Below are 18551 nucleotides of genomic sequence, written 5' to 3'. Positions count from 1 at the left end.
TCCTGTGCACTGGGACAAGCATGGCTCCCGCATCGGAAGGCTTGTTTCGAGGACTAAATGAGCAAAGACTCGTGAAACCCTGCAATGGTCATCTGGCATACGGTAGTGTGTCTGCTACGAGGATTTCTTCAGTTCGCAGGATTACACTGCGTTTGAAGCACACGTCGTAAACTGTCTGCCACCAGGTGCAGGGGACAAGTGCTCTGGCGTGTTTGCGAGATCCAGAGAATCCTGTGTTTTGTGGGGAGGTGTCAGGGGGTCTGGAAGCCTCTCTGCATCCATGGCGGGTGCGGGCTCGGGGCTCCAGGGCCACCAAGACTGGCAGTTAAATCCAGTCTTTAGTAACTGATGTCTCCCCTCGAACTCTTCCTGCATTTATCCCCTAAAGAGATGGATGGCTGCGAGTCAGCAGCTTGGCCGCTCTCCCGCTTTAACGTGACAGTGATGATTTGAAGCCATAGCTTAAAAGGATATTGGGCAATAAAAGGAAGCTTTCTGTGGATTATGGCTGACGATGTTTTCCGAGTTTGCATGCCTCTCTGAATGCTTGTTGTGCCTGGAACTGCTGCTTCCATCTGGGTGGCTCCTCCTTGGTGGGCATTTTCTGTACGTGACCCTATTCCTGACCTGAGCAGCTGACCTCCTCTCTCCCACAGGACAGGACCCAGAAACCAGCTCCCTGGGACTCCCCCAGTGCTCCCAAGGCAGGAAACAAGTTCCAGTGAGTTGGACCCACAGAGCCTTTCCCCTGCCTCCTCCGAACCGCTGACACCTGCCTGGGGTTTGGGAGCCCAGGTGGGGAGGTGCCTGTTCGGGGCCCCCAGCTGTGGCCCCCAGCTCAATGCCACCTTTCCCCTTTGGGGACCTCCTTCCTTGACCACTTCATCCTTCCACTGTTAATCCTGCCTTGTCCAGCCAACAGGTTTACAGGACCACGGGCGTGATGTGTGACTCTGGGGGTCCTGCTTCCCTTGCCTCTCTCCAGACTCCCAGGAGCTTGGGCCGGGGACCTGCTTCTCTTCTGATCTTCCTCTCCCTGATCTGGAAGAGTAAGGGCAGGCTAAGGGGGACCTCATGAAGGCAGCGTCGTCGCACTTCCTGGGCAAACAGTTTCTCTCCCCAGTGAGTAAAATGGGAGTAATATTATCAATATCCCAGGGGCACCTGGGTGGCTCAGTTGGTTAAGCGTCTGCCTTCGGCTCAGGTCCTGATCTCAGGGTCTTGGGATCGAGGCCCACGTCACACCTGCTTCTCCCTCTGCCCCTCCCCCTACTCACGCACTCTCTCTCTCAAATAAATAAAATCTTAAAAAAAAATAGTATCTATGTCCTAGGTTGCTGTGAAGATTTAAATGAGGCACTATTTACAAGCATCTGGAAGAAGGGCTTGTAAAATTGTTCTCATCAGTACCTACTGCAAAAACATTCAGCTCTACTGGTGAATTTCAGTCCTGGCAGCATCCTCATCATCTGGGAGCCTGTTAGAAATGTAGAGCAGCGGGCTCTGCTCCAAGCCGGCTAGACCAGAATCTGCATTTGAACAGGAGCCCTGGTAATTCCGTGCGCTTACTCCAGGGGGGAAGCATCGCTCTCAAGGACCCTTCCCTTTCTTCCTTAACATGCAGACCCTGGTTCTAGTCCGTGGACTATGGGAGTGTTCATAGCATAGTTCTGAATACAATGTTTTCTAAGCTCTAGACAGTAACTTGGAGGAACATGTAATGTTATGTTTATTTGGTTGCATTCAGTGCAGTTTGGTTACGTTCAATGGGCTAAACAAACATTTCAAAATATTCCAATAAAAATCATTAACCCAGTAAAATGTTTTTAAAGCAGATGTGTGCCGAGCTTGGGGGGAGAGGGAAAACCAGGTATCTAAAAAGCATCCCCAGGGAGCAAACTCCCAGAGCGGGGAAGGAGATACCAGAGCTGGGGAAAAAGAGAAGGCAGAGACTAGAGAGGGAGGGTGGGCTTCGCAATGCCTCCTGCAATGGGAGGGGCACGGGAGTGGATGCTGTTACTGGTGCCTGAAAGCGGGAGCTCGTTAGAATCCTCACCTTCCCAGCAGCCACTCTGCTTTATATGGTAGGGCTGATTTTTGCTTTCACTAGTTCCCCAAGTACTGCATAAAAGGTAGAGATTTTACCTTTCCCCTACCTTTCTATTTTATTTTATTTTAAAGATTTTTACTTATTTATTTGGAGAGAGAGAGAGAGAGAGAGAGAGGGAACACAAGCAGGGGGAGGGGGAGAGGGAGAAGCAGGCTTCCCGCCGAGCAGGGAGCCCAACACAGGGCTCAATCCCAGGACCCTGGGATCATGACCTGAGCTGAAGGCAGACGCTCAACAACTGAGCCACCCAGGGGCCCCCTAACTTTCTGTTTTAAACATCAATCTCCAAGTGGAACTCTGGTTTCTAGACTCAGAATCTTTACCTTGGAGGGCTTTGGGCCTCTGCTTTTAACTTTTAGGAAAAAGTTGCCAAAACTGGGTAAACCAATGACAGAAACAAACAACAAAAAAGCACAAACACTCTGCCGTTCTTCAGGTCTGAAGGAGGGTTTTACCTGAATCCTTCTTTACAAACAGTACATTTTTCTGGTTCATCAATGCACTTTTTACAGCTTGGGTGGCATTTAAGGCAATTTTTCTGACCTGGAGAAAAAGATGAGAAGAGAAGGAGAAGAACAGATGTGACTCAATCCTGGGCAAAGAAGACTCTGGCATTTCAAAGCGGTGTTGATAGAACAGCTCGTCACTGGTGTCAGCCTCCAGGAGGGATGACAGAGTGATCAAATAGCCAGAGGGCACGTCCAGACCGCAGGCCCACGTGTGGGATCACAGGTCTCTCGACTCTCCTTTCGGGAGTAAATGAAAGCCCTTACACAACCTCGAGGCTTTGGAGTGGGGACCCTTTCCAGAGGAGACATGCTCTGCTTCTGTTTGTTTCAACCAGGACTGAAACCAGTTCCTGGCTGACTGAGCAGAGATTAATCAGGTGTAAGTCTTTATATATATATATATATATATATATATATATATATATATATATATATAGTGACAGGGTTGGAACCTGCAAAGGCCTCAGAGCTGCCCACTGGTGCCTTCATAGGGGACCTTACTGAAGACTTGGTAGTTACAAAGACTGAGACATAAATCTAGGACGCCCATCACACCTCCTGGGGAAATGCTGGATCACAACCTCGAGAGCATTTGCCTGTTCTTATCCGGTCTTTCCTTCTGGCGCCTCATCATCACCACCTTGCGTCTGGGCCTGGAAGCTCAGGGCTGTTTGCTACACCCTGTGCCTCCTCCTCGGGGCCCCATACGTGGCTTTACACACAGGCAGCAGCTGTTCAGCGAGGATGCTGCGTCAATGAGGGTCGCTGATTCTTGCTTTGGGAGCAGGGTGGGGATGAAGGAACCTCCACCCGGAAAACAGGCCTGGCTGGTAGCCCAGGGCAGGTGTTTGCAAAGGCAGTGAAATGCATCTTGCGAGATAATTGGTTTTTCCTCTAAAGAGATTCTGGTTCTACGGTGGCTTTATATGTCTTTAAAGATTTCCTGGCTCCTCCATAGGAAGAACTGTAATGCCATCACAGGCTGGATCAATGATCCCTCCTGCCTAGCAAGGGCCTCTGTGGGAAGGCTTTGACCTACACAAATTGCCAACGTCAAAACGGTAGCTTCTTTGAACTTGAGAACCGTCCCCCATCTATTTAACCCAGGCCCTGTCTTTTGCCTCTTCTGGGGCGAGGTGCGTTGGTGAAACCCTGGCTTGGGGTCCTGAGTCCCAGAGCCGCCCCATCCACCCACCTTCCTGGGCCTGGTGGAACAGCAGGACCCCTGGTTTTGCGGCTCTGAGTTCAAGTCCCACCCGTGCCATTACTAGCTGTGGGCCTTGTGCCGTCTCTCAGCTTCGTTTTCTCATCTGCAAGACCAGGAAAGCATCACCCACCTCTTAGGGGTGTGGTCACTACCTGTAAAATGTGCCACAAAGACTAACCCATCTTTGCTGAGCCCAATTAACACTGGCCCGGAGGCTCCTCTTTGTCTTTAAAGGACTGAAAACCTTCTGCCCATACTTGAATCCCGATTTCAGCTCTGCAGCTCTTCCTAGGAAGGGCTTTCTCCCAATGTTGACTACCAGGTCCATAAGCTGGTGCCAGATTCCCTGGGGAAATTCTCCCAGGAGAAGGGACCCCAGCCCAGAGAGGGGGGCTGACTCATCATTCCTATGCACACAGACATGCACTTACTTTCGTCAGCATAAAATCCAGCAGGACAGAATGTCACACAGGTGTTCATCTCCTGATGGTGATAGAACCCGCGGCGGCAGGACAGGCACTGGGTTGGGCTCCTGCCCGAGCAGGTCTCACACCCCTTGTAGCACCGACGACAGCGTCTTGCTGCTGTGTCCCCAAAGTAGCCCAGGGGGCACACGCTCACGCACTTCCTGTGGGATCAGGAGCCACAGAGAACCTTTCCAACCCCGCCCGCCGCCACCCTGGAAGCCTACTGCACTGCTGGGTTCTGCTAAGGCAGGGCACCTAGCTGGAGAGGAAATTCTAGCTGTCCCTCCACCCCCTAAGTCAGCAAAACTCGGAGGGAAACAAAGGCCCCGGGGTGAAGGTTAAACCATGTATGGCCATGGACTTGGTGAGCACAGCTGAGAGGTTCCTGAGGGAGAGGGTCCCGGATTGGATAAGAACCTCGGAATGCTTGCCTTTCAAAGTCTCCCCAGAGGGGGCGCTCAATAGCACCTGGATGATGGTATTTGACTTTTTTAGCTCTGCAGCAACCTCACCGCTTGGTGCCCTTGGGGAGGTAGTCTCGTGGGCAGTGAGTAAAGGCAGCAAGCACGCTGACTCTGCCTTTGCACGGCGCAGGGTGAGTGTGGCTGTGTCTGCGAGCTCGGGGACCCCACGAGGGTCACGCCCGTAGCCCTGCGTGGCTGCATGGCTGACTGGACATTCGGGGGTGGGAGCTCCCCAGCACTGGCCTCTAAAATGACATTTGTCTCTAGTTCCCAAGCAGTCAGCGTTGGCCTACTCAGTCTGACCCATTTCTGTTTAACAAAATGGCCAGAAGACAGTTTAGGAACACAGACAGCGCCTCCGATTTCTCTGTCATGGGCGTGAATTACTTGTGTGATGAGCACAAGAAGTTACTAAAACTTATACAATTCCAAAGTAGTTAATCTCAGTAGAATTTTCTTTTGGGGTGGGTATGACATGACTTCATAAGTAGGGCACCAGGCTGCGGGGGTGCTAAGGACACAGCCAGAAACAGGTCACCTTGGTGGCACTCTGAGGGGCTCCAGGACACGCGATCGGAAGCCCCAGCCCATTACCTGCTGGTCTTCACGCTCCCCAAGCTGAAGTGGACACAGTTCAAGCACTGGTCTGCTTTGGGGCCATCACAGCCCTTGTCACCACACTCCGGATGGCACAGACCTTAAAGAAACAAGCATTTCCTTTCACCCATAGAGATGCTTTGTCAACCCAATTCAGTCCCCTAAGAGCCTGGGTCAGGGCATCACAGCCTAGGAGGGGCCGGAGAAGCTTCCCGAGAGAGTGGTGGGGCTGCCGGGGCTGGACGGAGCGTCCGCCCCCACGGCAATTTGGCTACGGCTGAGAGCTGAGCCTGGCCCCGGGCTCCAGCGTCAGAGGGTCTGATGACTCAGATGGCAGCCCGAGGAAGAGGAAAAGAGCCCAAGGTAGGTGGGGACCCAGATGCACGAGATGAGCAGCGTGCGATGGCAGGAGAGAGGCCGGGAACACCCTTCCTCAGGGCATTGCCCTGCATCGGGGGGGTCATGATCCCGGGACTGGCCATCGCTCCTGATTCCCAGCATGAAGGACAAAGCAACGCAGTATGGGGTGTCAAAGGCATGAGGGAAGCTGCTGCCAGGCAGTGATGGTCTAACAGGAATTAAGCAGAAAAGGTGGAGAAGAGGATTCTCTACGTGCAGTGGGGGGGAACGGGATGGATTTGCAAGCTCAGCACCACGGGGTGCGGCTGTCCCTCAGTGGGGACGGGATGGGCCCTTTTCTGCAAACCTTTGTGGCTTCCCTCCCTCTCGGCCTCTGCTGTGGGCCACCCCATCTTCCCCCAAGTCCCCCGCAATCCCCACATTCTGACTCTGGGGCCTGCGGTGGAGAGAAATGTGGGGAGCTCAGTGGCCTCCAGCAAGCCTCATTCTTGCGGGGCTGCCCTGCGGGGGGGTGCCACACGGATGAGCCCATCAGGAAATGTCTGGTGCCCTCAGGCCCGGGTGCGGCAGGTCCACAGGTGTCCCGTTCACCTGGCCTCAAGAACGTGACCACAGCGTGCCGAAGAAGAACAAGTACTGTGGTGGGACCCTCCGCCTGCCTTATCCCTGACCCTGTTTCTCCCGCTCTGGGCAATGGCTCCAGAAAACCTCCCCATGTTGGGCGGGGGGCGGGGGGGGGGTAGCCCAGCGGGGTATTATGAAGGCTTTTGAGTCTTTAGAAGAAAAAAGCCTTCTGTAAGGTTCGAGTTGTTGGAAGGGGTGGGGAGCGAGTTCAGAAGCCAAGAAGAGGTGATTTGCTGGCCACCAGCATTTCATGGGGATGTAGGCAGAGACAAAAGTCCCCATTCTCTGCTGCCCACAATGGGTCTTTGCTGAGGTGCACAAAGCCCTCTTCATTCGTCCTTAAAGGGCCTGCAGACCTTCCTAGTGTTAGACCCGGTTTATTTTGCTTCCCTCCCCGAAGGTTTACTGTTGTTGATATTTCCAGAGTTTTCATTGTGGGTCCCCTTGTGAACCCCTTTCAAGGCTGCGTTCGTCCCTGCGAGCATGCTGGGCTGGGCTGGGCTGGGGAGGGCTCTGGAGTCCGTGCCTCCAGTCTGAGTTCTAGCACTGGGCCTGACGGGCCCAAAGCTTATCACTGAGCCCCCCCTCACCCCTACCCCCTTCCCCAGCTCCAGACTGTTGGGCTGTTTTGCAGTCAGTTCTCATTTGATTTGATTCCTGTCTGCCTTATTCCGACCATCTATGGGGGACAGCCTCAGAAAGCCTTGCTGCCTGCCACATTGTTTTTAGTGACCCACTGCACTGAAGACACAGAGAAGTTGGACTACTGGGCTCTGACCTTCCCACCCAGCCCCTCCTGCAGTGGCCCCGAGGATACATCACCTTAAGGACCACTGCCTTCTGTAGTGATCTCTCCCCCAGAAATCCAAGAGAAGCAGCAGGTCTGTCTTGTTTGATAAAGTAAACAATTTCTTCAGTCTTAAGGAAATTTTGGGGGGGACAGGGAGGAGAGAGGACAATTTCCCCACTCTTTCCTGGCATGGGAGACAGGAGCTGCAGGAGGCGGGATCTGGACTAGGGTGTTTATTGCTATATTCCCAGCACCTAGAAAGGCGTTTGGCATAGGGCAGGTACCCAATAAACATTTGCTGAGTGGCTCACGGGTGAGAGAATGGATGAAAGAAGAGTGGGTGGCAATTGGGAAACATCCACAAACAGAATGTTCTACGATGTCCCAAGAGAGGGATAGCCTTGGGAAAGGTCTGGTTCATACTGTGTGGACTGGACTTCACCCTCTTGCTCCCTCCCAGGGCCTCTCTGTGGTAGAGAGGTTAGTTAATAACCCGAAGGGAGCCCCGTGCAAGGATGGGGTCCACCCAACAGTGAAGGCAGCAAAACCCAACCAGGCGTCTAGCTAGCCGGCCATGTGCAGCCCCCAGTGAACAGCTTGGTAAGACACTGCTCAAGCCAGGACGCTTGGATGCATATCGATAAGCACCCTCTAGTATGGCTGTCGACTTGAGTTGTCTCAAAAAGCCCAGTATCAAGATTCACCTCTCGAGGAAGTGTTCTTGGATTCAGTCTACTTGGCTGGCTGTCTTAATCCCACTCTCTCCATCACTCCTATGATTGCACGTGTTTTTTTTTTCAGAATGCTGTAGCGCATTCCCTGGGTGAGCATGTATTCCCAAAGCTGCAGATACAAGGGGAGTGTGATTCATGCACTGACTAGCCGCAGACTCCCATCTACGGGGTGTTAGAATGACACAGGCTCATTTGGAATCTCTACCTTAAATCTTTTGTGAAGAAAATCCAGGAGTCAAAAAGCCCCACAAACAAATGTTAGAAAGCAACCTGGGAGTTCCAGAAGGCCTCTGCCATCAGGTGGTGCTTAGACCAGTATCTAGAGGAACGGGAGGACTTGCTCATCTCCATCTTTCCCCTGCCATTCATGTTGTCCGGGAAAAGCATGCTAGAACCTCACTGGCAAACCACTGGACATGAGGCGGAATGCAGGGACAGAGGTGGCTGACCGCAGACAGGAGTGTGGACGAGACTAACAGACCCCTTTCACTGCAGGTCTGGTCTTCCCTCCTGACAGCCTGGGACCCGGGCCTCGGCTCTGCCAGGTAGGCGCTGATGGGCCCTAAGTCTGTCACCCGACACAGTCCTGCACTGGACATGGCACACGTCCTGCGTATCAACTCCCCTGTGTCCATTGAGCTGCCCTGGAACGTGTCCGGGCCAAGGCTTTGGGGGCTCCTGGCTCCCCTCAGTGCTGACTACACTGTCCAGAGCCGTCCTTAGCCCATGCACCCTCCCTTCCTGAAGCTTGGGCTTCCCTTCATCTTCATGACCTTCAGTTCTTCCCTCGAGGCCGCTCTCCTGGAGCAGCCTGAGCACCTCCCCGGGGCCTGCCACCATCCTAGCTCCCCAGCCCCACTACCTGGAATCACCTAGCACAGTCTCCGAGCACCCCCAGACGTGCTGAATCCGCCTCTGGGGTGGGGCTCTTTAACCAAGCATCTGAGGTGGGTCACTGGGGTGGCCTCACTCGCTGCCATGCCTGGTGCTCTCCAGTGGCCTCCAGCTCGTGTCCAGCAGGCAGGCCATCACCACAGGCTCTCCATCTTCAGCACCTCAGCCACTCATGTTTCCTGGGCACCTTACCCAGCCACGCGGCTACTGCCCTACCTTCCTGCCGGACCCCCCAGCCTCCCAATCTCCCAGCCCTACCCCCTCAGTTGGATTTCCACACCTTCGTTGACCTCAGGAACCACAGACTCCACCACTACCGTGGATTTCCACTTGCCATGGCCCTGGGGACATAACCTGTGGCCACCTCCTCTGTCCCCGTTCCCAGGGGCAATGTTGGCTGAGAATTTGACCGTGGTCTGTCTGCATTATGGCCGCCCTTTCCCAGGACGGTTCTCCTGCTCGCTCTGGTGAGGCCCCAGACACCTCACACGGGAGTCTGGGAGGCTGGACTCTGCCTCTGCCCCTTGCTCCTCTCCTCCCCTTTACCTCTTGTCCTCAGGAGCGCTGGCCCCCCCATCTCTGCCCCCAGTGCAGTGCTGTCTAGCGCCCCCTGTTGCTGTCTCCTGGGACCACTGCTCCGTCAGACTCCCCTACACCTTCGTGATGCACAGGCCCTCGGTGGGGTACCACCAGGCTGTGCTCATCATCCCCATGCACCTCTGTGTCCGTGGCCAGCTCTCCGAATTCTTGAGAACCTTCTCCCCCATGCGACCACCCCTGCAAACTCCTGCTTCAACCTGCCCTACCTCGGCTAAAACTGCAGAAAGCTAATAATCATGGGACCACTTCAAAATCACCCTCTCTTTCCCTGAGCTTCGGTACTGGGGCTTATCTGTGACTGAGCTTCTGTAAGAGCCATGGACGAGCAGCCCCATCCCACAAGCCCTTGACCGCGGTATCTAACATGGATGCTCCCTCCTCCTCTCCCACGCCCCCCTCGCCCTTCTCCTTCTTCTCTCCTCCCCCCCACTTCTCTCCCACCGCCCTCCACACCACAGCACCCTCCTGATCTCACCCCTCTCCCGCTCTTTCCCTGTCTCTGGCTCTTCCTGCTGGGACAGGCCTGCCCGTCCCACTTGCCCCAAGACTGCAGGGACCTTCCCTGAGAGTCGGGAACACATCTTCTTCCCACGGAGACACCCTCTGTCCATCTAGGCTGGGCTTGGGCAAGACTAAGTCACTTGGGTTGCAGGGCAGTCTATTTGTGAGATTCCAGGATAGTGTAAGATTAGAGTCAGTAGCAGATTTTAAGAAAAAAAAAAAATCAGACCTTTATTAATAATTACTGAATCTTGCCACCACTTATAAATCACAGGGGGAAACAGAGCAGATTAGTCCATCCATAATTCAATGCTCCACTTTAAAGGGAGAAGAAATTTAAAATTGAATCAACTATAATTTATGCTCGATATGTATCGGTGGAATTCTCTGTTTTGTTACTTTTCTTTTTTCAGAAGCTATTAGATAACTCAAAACATCAATATCCTTAGATATCACCCATCATTTATCAAGCAGCTGTAATATTTTGCTCAGGGAAATATGCCCAACCAGAAACACTCGGTTTCTCACAAATCACCATGGGATGGTTCAGAGGGAAAGGGACCTAACATGCTAATCACAACTGTGCCCGGCCCAGTGGCTGGAAATGTCTGAAGCCCTTCTTCCCCAGGCTGCTGTCTCCAGGAAGGGGGTTGGAGGTCTAGAGCCAGGGGCCCACTGCCGACAATGGAGAAGAGGGGTTCCCACAAGGCATCTTTATTTCCTGTGAGATGCTTAACCTGTTTGTGGTGACATTGGTATCTACTGACGTAAGGTCCTGAGACCTTCTCCTGGGCCATCATCCCAGCCTTCAAGGGAGGTCAAGACCTCCACTGCTCACTCCTTTCCTGGCTATGTTCATTCAACCCAACCCTTCCGGGTCCATTAGGACCCACATCCTTCCCACCTTCTGGCTGTAGGGACCCAAAGTGGATGGACTTGAGAGGGTCGGGAGCCTGAGACATGAGACGAGAGATTTTGAGGATAAGACAGGGCCTCAGGAGGAGGCTCATTAGCCAGGGGGCAAGTCCCAGTTCTGGTTGGGCATATAGAACCTTCTGTTTCCCAGCCTGGGAAGGTTGGAGAATACTTACTGGTTTGAAGTATACTTACTGGTCTGTAAAATATTAGGAGAGCCGTGGGTGGAAGGAGCTGTGTGAGTGCAAATTACCATCATTATTACAACCTCCAGGAAAGAAGGAAGACCCACTGTCATAATCCCCAACTTTTGCCAGGAACGGTCCCACATTTTAAGAGCCGCAGTGGAAAACCAAAACTCAGGCTGGCCTGGCCATCTCCTCTGGCTACAAGTTCATTACCTGTGTAGTCCTCTTCGTCCTCAGGAACCTCGGTCTGGGGTGGTGATAGAGCAGCCTTGGGTGGCTCCAGCATGGGGGCCGAGAGCTCCAGCATCCGAGAGCGTGACTGATGGGAGCTGAAGGTGTTGTAAGGGTGCTCGGCGGTGCCGTACAAGATGAGGCTCCATTCTTTCAATTTCCCTGAAAGGTACCCAAGCCCAGACTCACTGGACAGCCATGAAACCTCCCCCAGAAAGCTCTTGAGGTGCCTGGCCCAACGCCTCCCTCCCTCCCTCACAGAAGTGCGAGGTGCAGGGCTCCCACTGCAGGGCTCCGCACCCACCACCTCCCTTCCTAGTCACCTGAGGACCAGGGATGCACCGCGCCTGCCCGGGCCATGTTCCCTGTCCCCCGGTCTCACTGCAGCTCCCTTGACTGGCCTCCTCTCCTTCTTGGAATATCCAGAGAGCAGATCTGGGGCCTGGCCCTGAGCCTTGCCCCATCTGCTTCCAAACGGGACAGCTGGGTTACACCAGGGAGTCCTGCTATTAGGAGCCCTCACCCCGGACCACAGGAAGATTGGCCTTGGGTTCCTTCCTGTGTAGCTGGCCCAGGTGAGCAGGGAAGTGTGATGGGGTGACAGTAGTAATGCAAACCCAAATGTCCCCAGAGGCTGGGTGTAGGGAGGATGTCCTCAAAAATGGCAGTACGAATGTCACAAACGCCAGACTATGTGGGGGGAGGGGAGAGGCATGGGGAGGACAGGCTACATGGAGCATATCCAGCCATGCGCAGGGCAGGGTATGGAGAAGGCGGAAGGCAGGGACCCCACCCGACCGTCCACCTCCGCGTGGGAATGATGGCCCGTGTTGCTAGCTCTTCCCCGGGCGTAAAGAGAAGTGAGAAACCTCAACTGCAATTTGCCCGTGAAATCCGCGATGTTAAAAAAAAAACGCATCAGAAGCCAAGTTAGACAGGCATGGGGGCCAGCCCAGGTGCAGGCCACAGGTCTGGCCTTCCCTGCTTTACTCTTGTGTCCCTGGGTGGTCAGAGCTGTGAGATCACGTAGAGGAGGTCACTGCTGTCCTTCTTGTGAAAATGAGGGGCCGAGGTCCGGTGTGACCAGCAGGGGACATACTGCTCATGCTCATGGACTCAGCGTGGCTCCAGCCCAACACACAGTCATCCAGCTGCAAGCCACTTTGAGGAACCCTCGTGACCGGCCACCGGAACCCAAGCTGGGGACAGTGGCTTTGGCAGCTCCATCGCTGTGTCAGACAGAGACAAATCTCTGTTTTCCTCTTCATTCTCTATCACTGGGGTTCTTGGCCATCAGAATGCTTTAGGTGAGGGACATGAGTGCTCCGATTCTTCGCTATTGATGTGTGTTTTTATTGTCACTTCTGCTCTTATTACTCCCCTTCTTGGCTCTGCATGGCAGGCCACCTGTCCTTAGATATCTGTCTATACACTATTTTTCAACATGGGCGGCTCTGCCGGTATAACTTGATCTTTTGTTTGAATTCCAGGAATATCTTACTCTCCCGAAATCTTAGAACAGGAGGCTCCTGCTTGCCCACAGACTCCAGAAGCCTATGCGCTGTAATCCATCCTGTCCGAGGTGCTACGTGGAGGCCAGAGGCAGAACTGGTCTGCACGTACCAGGCCACACTTGGGTGCTGTTCTAGTGGTGTGGGATGTTGATCCAGTTATACCATGGGGCACACAGCCACACCCTACCCAACTGAGGTCCCAGGCCCCCAAAGCCTGCAGCCCTCAAGCTATGCCAAGTCAGGCCCTGCATCCACATGGGTGTCTCCAGGCCTGGCCAGGGCTGGAGGATGCAGGTCCTTCAATTTGCAAACACATTCCTGAGCTACTTCCTAGGACACCAAGGACTTCCAAAGGGCCTGGTTCTTCTAGACGCTCCATGGCCATTCCTCTAACGCGTTCCCAACAACAGGCCACACAGCTGATGGCACCACGAGAAGTACTTGGCACGGGTGCAGGTGCAGAAAACACAGTCCCCGGTTATGAATTATCATCTGTTCTCAACCTCCAAAGACCAAATTAGAGCCAGATTTTCAAACCACACAGGAGCTGGGCACGTTAACTGCAGGGCAAGGAATTGATTAAGGGGGGAGCATGGGGACCACACGGTAGGGAGCAAGGGTCTGTAAGCTGTCATTTGAGGCCAGATCTGTTTCCACCCTGTATCGTGTCTCCAAAAACACCCACCAAGGGTGTTGCCACTAAAATTAGATTCGCATTTTCAGATATATCTTTGGTAGGACAAACAAGAGAGGCCACTCTGAGCTCAGGATCAGCACGCACCCAGCAGGGGGAGGGAGAGTGGAAGGAATTCCAAGAAACCAAGACAGTAGATCCTAAAAGTTCTCATCACAAGGGAAAAAAAAAAAAAATCACATTTTTTGGGCGCCTGGGTGGCTCAGTGGGTTAAGCGACTGCCTTTGGCTCAGGTCATGATCCTGGAGTCCCGGGATCGAGTCCCGCATCGGGCTCCCTGCTCGGCAGGGAGTCTGCTTCTCCCTCGGACCCTCCCCCCCTCATGCTCTCTCTCTCTCTCTATCTCATTCTCTCTCTCAAATAAATAAATAAAAGCTTAAAAAAAAGTTTAAAAAAAAAATCACATTTTTTTTTTCTTGTGAGTGTGCATCTATACGAGAGGATGGATATTAACCAAACGTATTGTTTCTATAAGTGTGTAACTATTTCACAATATAGGCAAGTCAGGTCATTATAATAAAACAATAAATAATAAAATATTATTATAAAACAATAAACTTGTACACTGCTGGGTGTCAGTCATAGCTCAATAAAACGGAAAGGCAAAACACAAAAAGAGTTTCAAGAAACCAGCAGTAGGAACTGCCTTGGGGGGAGGCTAGGGTTCAGGAACAGAAAAGAGACTTCATTTTTACTGTATTCTCTTGGGGACTGTTTGATTTTTTTTTTTTTTTTTAAGCTTCAGCATATATAATTTAAGAAGAAATTTAGTTTAATGAAAAAAAGTGGTTGTATAGTCAAAGAAAAAACATTTAAAAAACTGTGGTACTCAGAGCTTTTGGTTGATGTTTCTGAACAAGTAATAAATACGAATAGCTCAAAATCCAAACGTATAAAAGGGAATACGGCGGAGTCTCCCTCCAGCCCCGTCCCCTGGCCACTATCTCTCTTACCACAGGCGACCCCATTACTTGTTTCTTATGTACCCTTCCAGAGGCATCTTATTCATTTTTTTAAATATTTTATTTATTTGTCAGAGAGAGAGAAGGAGCGCACACAAGCAGGGGGGCGGCAGGCAGAGCGAGAAGCAGGCTCCCTGCTGAGCAAGGAGCCCGATGCAGGGCTCCAACCCAGGACCCTGGGATCATGACCTGAGCTGAAGGCAGTCGCTTAACTGACTGAGCCAAGCAAATATGAGCATATATTCTGCCCTGTGCCCTTTATTAACACATCTGGTAGAACCTTCCGCTCCTTGCTTTTTCCATTAACCATGCATCTTGGTGACCTTCCCATCACTGCATCAGAGAGATCCTGAGTCATTTACTTAACGGTCCCCAAATGATGGGCATTTCGGTTGTTTCCAGTTTGCAATTACAAACAGTGTTATAATCTTGGTCACATGAGGAGGGAAGGGATCCAGGGAGGTAGAAAGAGGTCCCAGTGTGTGACTAGGTCCCGGTGCTGACTCCCTCTATGCTCACCATCCCCAGAGTCTGCCCTCAATTTGGGGAGATGACACACATGGGTGTAGAAAACCATGGAAGAGTAGAAGGAGAACATATCTGCGGCGGGGGTGGGGGGCGGCGAAGGGGCGAGCTATGCCCGACCAGAGACTGGGTCCACCCTCAAAGGAACTGCCCTGCAGAGGCAGGAGGATTTAAAAATGTCGGCCTGCTTTGGTCAAAGCATTTAACCAGAACGTATTATTTACTATTCAAGATACTCGGCATGCCTGCTCAAGTTTGCCCTGATAAAACCCCAACCAGTACCATTAATTCCTTAATTTCCAGGAGGCGGGGGGGGGGGGTGTCTTCAAAGACATTCAAATCCAAATTCTTTTTTTTCTTTCCATCAGATTCCTGAGACTGTAGAAGAAAGAATGACAAAATCCACCTGCTTATTAACCACTTGGGGCGGGCACTGCCAGGACTCTGCCTCCAGATGTCACCAGCAAAGCCCAGGCAACAATAATGGTGTGACAGGCGGACGGTAATCCCGGCTAATGCCAATAAATGGCTTTATCATCATTCACTATCTTCAGTGCAGCGTTTCCCCTCGAAGGGTTGAATTGGTAATGAACAAACAGGATTATTCCTATTATTCAAAGGAAGAACCAGCATTAAGGGAGACTAGGGTTGGATTTGCCAATAGGAAAGTACCAGCAGTCATGAAGCTTTTCTTTGCCCGGCATTTTGAATCAAGCATTAGGAATCCTTGAGAGGGGAATTTACAATTGGAGACAAAAGAGGGTAGAAGTGGGGGCAAGGTTTTGTTAGGCTAAGGACTCTGAGCTAATACTTTCAAATTCTTGTGTTTTCTTTGGCCATAAGAAGTTATGAACAATAAAGAATGTATTAATCCTCCCCCCACACTTATATCGAAAACATACAGGGAGCAATTCTCTTTAGTCAAAACGTAGTAAAGAAAGAGGTCTAAAAAAAAAAAAAAAATCAAGAAATACTTTTCAGTCTCACCCCCCCAGTGGAAGTTTTTTCCTTGTGAGGGCCAGGGAACCTGACTTACAAAATTTGCAAACTTTAATGAAGAGGTCTTGGTGGAAGGAATAAAAAAGGCTCACCTCCCTGTTTATAAAAATATACAAAAACACTTTAAAGGGGGGATTTTATGGTATGTGGATTATATTTCACTATATTGCAATAAAGCTATTATATGAAATACACACAACACACACACACACACACACACACACACGTGTATTATACACACATGGAGAGAAACCCCAATATTTACTCAATAAATTTAACACATAATTAAAAATGCACTTTAGGTCCACATTATGGCAACAAAGATGGAGGAAAATAAAGGAATATAGGAAATGATCTGGAAAGGACGAGTGTAGACATGTGTGGGCCCCCCGTGTGCACGCGCGTGTGCACACACATGCACACCTGTGCGTGCTCACCCTCAGAGCCCGATGTAGGACAGGGAGATGGGAGAACCTTCTCTATGATCTTGTAGTCATAAAAACCACTCAAGATGATATTTTCAGGACCAGGAAAAGGATCTAAGAATCCAAGCTCCAGCCTTCATTTAGGTGAAGGGTAGAAACAAATCTACATTTGGCGAAGAACAATTGGCGCCCTGTATGGCAATGCAGAAAAGAGCATTTTCCTTAATGGCACCAATAAGGTGAGATAGGAAATGCTCAAATACCACCTTTTTAACATTTTTTACTTTTTTCAAAGTCATGAATCAACAGTTTGCCAAGTCAAGTAATGCTACACAGTTTAGACCAAAGACAGAAGTCCTTTACATCACCTTTTTGCACTTTGAGCTTGATTAAATTTTCATATGCTATGTCCTGGTTTCTCAATTTTAGACACCATCCAGTGACAACCTACGTAGGACATGGAGAAGCCCCACTCTCACACCATCCCTCATATACTCACGTCCTCCCCCATATCGCCAACACTCTGTTAACACCATTTCTTACTGGGTATTCGATGTCTTCTCCCCCACCCCACTCCCATTTCATGTTGTGGGAGATTTCCTCAGGTCTCCTAACCTGCCTATTGACTTTCTAATTTTTGCCTCATGTTTAAAATTTTCAAGGCATTGATCTGGTTCTCCCAATGTTCAATTTTCTCAAAATGCAGAAACCTGTTCTTGTTTTATAGATGAGATATTTTCTCTTGTCTTCCCTGAGGACACCTATGAGATAATAGAATTTATATATTGGTCTCTGCTCCAGTTCTTGGCACAGAGCTCCTGAGACTTTTGTCATTTCCTAATTGAGAAGAGCAATAGGAGCTTCTCTTGTTATAATATTTGTCTTGGACCCTGTCCCTGACTCAGGACTCCTAAAATCCTTGTAAATTCCTAAGCATCCTTTGTTCTATAGAGGTGACTCTGGGTGGGCTCCTGGATGGGGGCTGGTCACCAAAAAGACCAAGCTATGATTAGAAGCTTGGAATTTTCAGCCCTGTCCCCTACTTCTCTAGAGAGGGGCTAAAAATAAAGTCAGTAACTGATCATGCCTACATGAGGAAGCCTCCTTAAAATCCCAATAGTATGTGGTTTGGGGAGCTTCTAGGTGGGCAAACACATCCACACCAGGAGCGTGACACACCCCAACTCTGCAGGGACAGAAGCTCCTGCTCTGGGGACCCTCCCAGACCTCACGCTCCCTATGTATCTCTTCATCTATTCATCTGTATCCTTTATCATTTCCTTTAATAAACTGGTTGAGTTGGGGTGCCTGGGCGGCTCAGTCGTTAAGCAGCTGCCTTCGGCTCAGGTCATGATCCCAGGGTCCTGGGATTGAGTCCTGCATTGGGCTCCCTGCTCCACGGGAAGCCTGCTTCTCCCTCTCCCACTCCCCCTGCTTGTGTTCCCTCTCTTGCTGTGTCTCTGTCAAATAAATAAAATCTTGAAAAAAAATAAACTGGTTGAGGCTAAGTAAGTGCTTCCAAGAGTTTTGTGAGCTGTCCTAGCAAATCAACTGACTCCCAAGAGGAGTTCTTTAGAACACCAATCTATGACTAGGGGGTCAAAAGCACCAATGAAAACCTGAACTTGCTGCTGGTATCTGAAATGTATGTGAGTGTGTAGGCGTGGAGGGCAGTCTTATGGGACTGAGCCCTTAAGCTGTGGGATCTGACGCTATCTCTGGGTAGATGGTGGCAGAACTGAATTAAGTTGTAGGTCACCCGATGGGTGTGACTAAGAATTTCTTGTTGTGGGGGGAGAAACCCACAAACCTGGCGACTAGAAGTGTCAGAAGTGAAATGCTCTGTATGAACAGTAAAGGATACACACAGGAGGAAAACTCAGTAGGAAATAACTGGAGTTTTCCCTATGCAGGGGAGGAATAACTAAATTTTTCTACTTTATACAACCAATTATAGTTTTTCTAAAGTTTTCTTTTGCTGCCTGACTTGCTTTTTCCTCTCCAAGTTTCTTCTCTGTTAGGGTTTATTTCTGCTTTAACGCTGGATAATTTCCTCAAATGTCTGGTGGTCCTCAAGGGGGTTTTATCTTATTCAGTAGTAAGGTACTCAAAAGCTGACTGGAAGCTCTGTGTGCTGGAATATGGAAACATACTTTTTGTTTGTTCATTCATTTTATATATGGCACACTTGCGAGCTTATACAATATGAGAAAAGAAATGTTATCATAGTATATAAGGTGG

The 18551-nt window shown here is 50.8% G+C and overlaps 1 protein-coding gene across 3 annotated transcripts in view; it reads right to left on the bottom strand.

Moving 5' to 3' along the window:
- Window positions 1-18551, bottom strand: part of PCSK6 (proprotein convertase subtilisin/kexin type 6) — a 186251-nt gene that overhangs the window by 13337 nt on the left and 154363 nt on the right. For 2 of the 3 annotated variants that reach the window (XM_027570880.2, XM_027570882.2), the window contains exons 14-18: window positions 11174-11353; window positions 10968-11006; window positions 5352-5454; window positions 4258-4454; window positions 2566-2653 (exon numbers count right to left, since the gene is read on the bottom strand). In XM_027570880.2, the coding sequence (XP_027426681.1) occupies window positions 2566-2653; window positions 4258-4454; window positions 5352-5454; window positions 10968-11006; window positions 11174-11353 (607 nt within the window). The remainder of the gene's footprint in view (window positions 1-2565; window positions 2654-4257; window positions 4455-5351; window positions 5455-10967; window positions 11007-11173; window positions 11354-18551) is intronic. The other variant, XM_027570881.2, reaches the window with a different exon arrangement.

The sequence above is a fragment of the Zalophus californianus genome, chromosome 6, assembly GCF_009762305.2.
Source record: "Zalophus californianus isolate mZalCal1 chromosome 6, mZalCal1.pri.v2, whole genome shotgun sequence".
NCBI classification, from domain to species: domain Eukaryota; kingdom Metazoa; phylum Chordata; class Mammalia; order Carnivora; family Otariidae; genus Zalophus; species Zalophus californianus.
This window is presented reverse-complemented; position numbering and strand designations above follow the sequence as displayed.